At 46.3% G+C, this 7,500-nt stretch overlaps 1 protein-coding gene across 1 annotated transcript in view; it reads left to right on the forward strand.

The window, feature by feature from the left end:
• The window catches only part of si:cabz01101003.1 (ubiquitin carboxyl-terminal hydrolase CYLD), a 19,391-nt gene that overhangs the window by 9,887 nt on the left and 2,004 nt on the right, over positions 1-7,500 (forward strand). Inside the window, exons 11-15 of the mRNA XM_061250780.1 lie at positions 1-61; positions 309-513; positions 1,677-1,785; positions 6,659-6,777; positions 6,893-7,100. The exon at positions 1-61 is cut by the window's left edge and continues 3 nt beyond it. Of these exons, the coding sequence (XP_061106764.1) occupies positions 1-61; positions 309-513; positions 1,677-1,785; positions 6,659-6,777; positions 6,893-7,100 (702 nt within the window). The remainder of the gene's footprint in view (positions 62-308; positions 514-1,676; positions 1,786-6,658; positions 6,778-6,892; positions 7,101-7,500) is intronic.

A 7,500-nucleotide genomic window follows, 5' to 3' on the forward strand; every position in this document is an offset into this window, starting at 1 on the left:
CAGAGGAATTTCTCAACAACCTATTCCAGCTGCTCAGAGTGGAACCACTTCTGAAGATAAGGTGATGTCCCTGTTAATGGTAGTGTTCTCATTAGCATGAATGCTTATGTCCATGTTCACAGTAGTGTTACCTTTAGAGTAATGTTCATGTCAGTTTTAATGGTAGTGTTAGCATTAGCGTAATCGTTGGTGAAGGTGTTTACAGTAGTGTTAGCATTAGCGTGAGCATTGGTGTAGGTGTTTACAGTAGTGTTAGCATTAGAATGAGGGTTGGTGTAGGTGCTAATGCTATTGCTTATGTTCCAAAGGTTAGGCAGTCTCCAGACTCAGGAATGTCACCTGTATCAGCTGTTCCCTCCCCCAGCCCTGCCCCTGCCCCCTGGCTCCTCCCTGGCTCCTCCCCCAGCCCTGCCCCTGCCCCCTGGCTCCTCCCCCCGGCCTGCTGTCCGAGTCTCCACTGTGCAGGCCCTTCTGGAGACCTCCTTCCTCCACGCCGGCCTGAAGTTTGCAGAGGTAAGCACGGTGATGTAAACACACAACTGCACAGCTGCAAATATACAACTACAAAACTACCCAGCTACACAGCTATGCAAACCCCACTACTGCTTTGCAAGATCACACAACTGAAGTTTCGCTAAAGTACTCAGTTGTGTAACTACACAGTTCTGCTACACAACTACACAAACCACACTACTGCCTTACAAAACCACACTACTGCCTTACAAAACCACACAGGTTTCACCATTATGAAGAGAGGCGACATTGGCTCAGGCGGTAAGAGTGGTTGTCTGGCAGTTGGAGGTTTGCCGGTTCGATTCCGCCCTGGGAGTGTTGAAGTGTCCCTGAGCAAGACACTGAACCCCTAATTGCTCCTGATTAACTGATTGATGCCTTGCATGGCAGCCAATTGTCGTTGGTGTGTGAGTGTGTTCATGAATGGGTGAATGAGACAAAGCAATTTTACAGCACTTTCAATCAAGGCTATATAAATGCCGACCATTTACTAACTATGCAACTAGTGATTGTGTTTCCTGTGAGTGAGTGATTGTGTTTGCTGTGAGTGATTGTGCTTACTGTGAATGATTGTTTGCTGTTTGAATGATTGTTTCCTGTGAGTGATTGTGCTTCCTGTGAGTGATTGTTTTTGCTGTTTGTGAGTAATTGCGTTTGCTGTGAGTGATTGCGTTTGCTGTGAGTGATTGTGTTTCCTGTGAATGATTGTGTTTGCTGTTTGAGTAATTGCATTTCCTGTGAGTGATTGTGTTTCCAGTGAGTGATTGCGTTTCCTGTGAATGATTGCGTTTGCTGTGAGTGATTGCGTTTGCTGTGAGTGATTGCGTTTGCTGTGAGTGATTGCGTTTCCTGTGAATGATTGCGTTTGCTGTGAGTGATTGCGTTTCCTGTGAATGATTGCGTTTGCTGTGAGTGATTGCGTTTGCTGTGAGTGATTGCGTTTCCTGTGAGTGATTGCGTTTCCTGTGAGTGATTGCGTTTCCTGTGAGTGATTGCGTTTCCTGTGAGTGATTGCGTTTGCTGTGAGTGATTGTGTTTGCTGTGAGTGATTGTGTTTGCTGTGAGTGATTGTGTTTGCTGTGAGTGATTGTGTTTGCTGTGAGTGATTGTGTTTGCTGTGAGTGATTGTGTTTGCTGTGAGTGATTTGTGTTTTCTGGGTAAGGCTCCCTCCTGCCTGCTGCTGCTCATGCCCAGGTTTGGGAAGGACTACAAGATGTACGACACCATCATCCCCTCTCTCTCCCTGGACATCACCGACCTGCTGGACCACAGTAAGGCACAGCTATATACACCGCTATACACACACAGTCATACACAGTCATACACACACAGTCATACACACACAGTCATACACACAGTCATACACAGCTATACACACACAGTCATACACACAGTCATACACACAGTCATACACAGCTATACACACACAGTCATACACACAGTCATACACAGCTATACACACACAGTCATACACACAGTCATACACACAGTCATACACAGCTATACACACACAGTCATACACACAGTCATACACAGCTATACACACACAGCTATACACACACAGTCATACACACAGTCATACACAGCTATACACACACAGTCATACACACACAGTCATACACACACAGTCATACACAGCTATACACACAGTCATACACACAGTCATACACAGCTATACACACACAGTCATACACACAGTCATACACAGCTATACACACACAGTCATACACAGCTATACACACACAGTCATACACACACAGTCATGCACAGCTATACACACACAGTCATACACAGCTATACACACACAGTCATACACACAGTCATACACAGCTATACACACACAGTCATACACACAGTCATACACAGCTATACACACACAGTCATACACACAGTCATACACAGCTATACACACACAGTCATGCACAGCTATACACACACAGTCATACACAGCTATACACACAGTCATACACACACAGTCATACACAGCTATACACACACAGTCATACACACACAGTCATGCACAGCTATACACACACAGTCATACACACAGTCATACACAGCTATACACACACAGTCATACACACAGTCATACACAGCTATACACACACAGTCATACACACACAGTCATGCACAGCTATACACACACAGTCATACACAGCTATACACACACAGTCATACACACAGTCATACACAGCTATACACACACAGTCATACACACACAGTCATGCACAGCTATACACACACAGTCATACACAGCTATACACACACAGTCATACACACAGTCATACACAGCTATACACACACAGTCATACACACAGTCATACACAGTCATACACACACAGTCATACACACACAGTCATACACACAGTCATACACAGCTATACACACACAGTCATACACACAGTCATACACACACAGGCATACACAGCTATACACACACAGTCATACACACAGTCATACACAGCTATACACACACAGTCATACACACACAGTCATACACAGCTATACACACACAGTCATACACACACAGTCATGCACAGCTATACACACACAGACATACACAGCTATACACACACAGTCATACACACAGTCATACACAGCTATACACACACAGTCATACACACAGTCATACACAGCTATACACACACAGTCATACACACAGTCATACACAGCTATACACACACAGTCATACACACACAGTCATGCACAGCTATACACACACAGTCATACACAGCTATACACACACAGTCATACACACACAGTCATGCACAGCTATACACACACAGTCATACACAGCTATACACACACAGTCATACACACAGTCATACACAGCTATACACACACAGTCATACACACAGTCATACACAGCTATACACACACAGTCATACACAGCTATACACACACAGTCATACACACACAGTCATGCACAGCTATACACACAGTCATACACAGCTATACACACACAGTCATACACAGCTATACACACACAGTCATACACAGTCATACACAGCTATACACACACAGTCATACACACACAGTCATGCACAGCTATACACACACAGTCATACACAGCTATACACACACAGTCATACACACACAGTCATGCACAGCTATACACACACAGGCATACACAGCTATACACACACAGTCATACACACACAGTCATGCACAGCTATACACACACAGTCATACACAGCTATACACACACAGTCATACACACAGTCATACACAGCTATACACACACAGTCATACACACAGTCATACACAGCTATACACACACAGTCATACACACACAGTCATACACACACAGTCATACACACAGTCATACACAGCTATACACACACAGTCATACACACAGTCATACACACACAGGCATACACAGCTATACACACACAGTCATACACACAGTCATACACAGCTATACACACACAGTCATACACACACAGTCATACACAGCTATACACACACAGTCATACACACACAGTCATGCACAGCTATACACACACAGTCATACACAGCTATACACACACAGTCATACACACAGTCATACACAGCTATACACACACAGTCATACACACAGTCATACACAGCTATACACACACAGTCATACACACACAGTCATGCACAGCTATACACACACAGTCATACACAGCTATACACACACAGTCATACACACAGTCATACACAGCTATACACACACAGTCATACACACAGTCATACACAGCTATACACACACAGTCATACACACAGTCATACACAGCTATACACACACAGTCATACACAGCTATACACACACAGTCATACACACACAGTCATACACAGCTATACACACACAGTCATACACACACAGTCATGCACAGCTATACACACACAGTCATACACAGCTATACACACACAGTCATACACACACAGTCATGCACAGCTATACACACAGTCATACACAGCTATACACACACAGTCATACACAGCTATACACACACAGTCATACACAGTCATACACAGCTATACACACACAGTCATACACACACAGTCATGCACAGCTATACACACACAGTCATACACAGCTATACACACACAGTCATACACACACAGTCATGCACAGCTATACACACACAGGCATACACAGCTATACACACACAGTCATACACACACAGTCATGCACAGCTATACACACACAGTCATACACAGCTATACACACACAGTCATACACACAGTCATACACAGCTATACACACACAGTCATACACACAGTCATACACAGCTATACACACACAGTCATACACACACAGTCATACACACAGTCATACACAGCTATACACACACAGTCATACACACAGTCATACACACACAGGCATACACAGCTATACACACACAGTCATACACACAGTCATACACAGCTATACACACACAGTCATACACACACAGTCATACACAGCTATACACACACAGTCATACACACACAGTCATGCACAGCTATACACACACAGTCATACACAGCTATACACACACAGTCATACACACAGTCATACACAGCTATACACACACAGTCATACACACAGTCATACACAGCTATACACACACAGTCATACACACACAGTCATGCACAGCTATACACACACAGTCATACACAGCTATACACACACAGTCATACACACACAGTCATGCACAGCTATACACACACAGTCATACACAGCTATACACACACAGTCATACACACAGTCATACACAGCTATACACACACAGTCATACACACAGTCATACACAGCTATACACACACAGTCATACACAGTCATACACAGCTATACACACACAGTCATACACAGCTATACACACACAGTCATACACACAGTCATACACAGCTATACACACACAGTCATACACACAGTCATACACACACAGTCATACACAGCTATACACACACAGTCATACACACACAGTCATACACACAGTCATACACAGCTATACACACACAGTCATACACACAGTCATACATACACAGCTATACACACACAGTCATACACACACAGTCATGCACAGCTATACACACACAGGCATACACACACAGTCATGCACAGCTATACACACACAGTCATACACACAGTCATACACAGCTATACACACACAGTCATACACAGCTATACACACACAGTCATACACAGCTATACACACACAGTCATACACACACAGTCATACACACAGTCATACACAGCTATACACACACAGTCATACACACACAGTCATGCACAGCTATACACACACAGTCATACACAAGTGTACACACACAGTCATGCACAGCTATACACACACAGTCATACACACACAGTCATGCACACATAGCTATACACACACAGTCATACACAGTCATACACACAGTCATGCACACAGTCATGCACACATAGCTATATACACAGTCATACACACACAGTCGTACACACACAGTCGTACACACACAGCTATACACACACGGTCAGTCACACACTGTCAGCAATTGTGCATCTCTGCAAGAAGGAGTTCCTGAGTTCAGTCGCTGGCCGGCCAGCTTCCTCCCACAGTCCAAACACATGCAGGCTAGGCTGATTGGAGAGTCAGATGTGTGTGAGTGTTTGTTGAGCAGGTGTGTGTGAGGGTGTGTGTGAGTGAGTGTGTTGAGCAGGTGTGTGTGTGTAGCAGGTGTGTGTGTGTTGAGCAGGTGTGTGTGTGTGTGTAGCAGGTGTGTGTTGAGCAGGTGTGTATAGCAGGTGTGAGTGTGTTGAGCAGGTGTGTATAGCAGGTGTGAGTGTGTTGAGCAGGTGTGTGTAGCAGGTGTGTGTATGTTGAGCAGGTGTGTGTTGAGCAGGTGTGTATAGCAGGTGAGTGTGTTCAGCAGGTGTGTGTGTGTTGAGCAGGTGTGTGTGTGTTGAGCAGGTGTGTGTGTGTAGCAGGTATGTGTAGCAGGTGTGTGTGTGTGTAGCAGGTGTGTGTGTGTGTGTTGAGCAGGTGTGTGTGTGTTGAGCAGGTGTGTGTGTGTGTGTAGCAGGTATGTGTAGCAGGTGTGTGTGTAGCAGGTGTGTGTAGCAGGTGTTTGTGTGTGTGTGTGTTGAGCAGGTGTGTGTGTGTGTGTAGCAGGTGTGTGTGTGTTGAGCAGTAACAGGTCCTCCCCCCACAGCTCTCAGGCTCTGCAGTATCTGTCAGTCTGTGGCAGAGTGGGAGTGTCACCTGTGCTACAAGGACCATGACATCACACCTGGCTGCATCAAACAGTACTGCCACATCTGTAACACACAGGTAACTGCCACACCTGTAGCACATGCCTGTACCTATAACAGACAGGTACCCACAGTCTGTAGCCTCCATGCACGCTGTTATCAACATGGTGACTGTTCTGTTATGTTCCCCCCAGGTGCACAGCCACAGGAAGCGTGTCTCTCACAGGCCAGAGTCACTGAGCGTGCCCAAAGGCCCGTGGGCGGGACCAGTGCAGGGCACTCGGCAGCGATTGGCTCTCTTCGCTGTCACATGCATCCAGACCAGCCACTACGTGAGCTTTGTGAAGCACGGAGCCCTGCCCACCGACTGGCTGTTCTTCGACAGCATGGCCGATAGGGAAGGTGAGTGTTCAGGGCATGGCCGGGTGCAGTGTGGCTCTAGCAGGGTGCAGTGTGGCTCTAGCAGGGTGCAGTGTGCCTCTAGCAGGGTGCAGTGTGGCTCTAGCAGGGTGCAGTGTGGCTCTAGCAGAGTGCAGTGTGCCTCTAGCAGGGTGCAGTGTGCCTCTAGCAGGGTGCAGTGCGGCTCTAGCAGGGTGCAGTGCGGCTCTAGCAGAGTGCAGTGCGGCTCTAGCAGGGTGCAGTGCGCCTCTAGCAGAATGCAGTGTGGCTCTAGCAGAGTGCAGTGCGCCTCTAGCAGTGTGACTCTAGCAGAATGCAGTGTGGCTCTAGCAGGGTGCAGTGTGCCTCTAGCAGAGTGCAGTGTGGCTCTAGCAGAGTGCAGTGTGCCTCTAGCAGGGTGCAG

The sequence above is a fragment of the Conger conger genome, chromosome 8 (assembly GCF_963514075.1).
Source record: "Conger conger chromosome 8, fConCon1.1, whole genome shotgun sequence".
Taxonomy (NCBI): domain Eukaryota; kingdom Metazoa; phylum Chordata; class Actinopteri; order Anguilliformes; family Congridae; genus Conger; species Conger conger.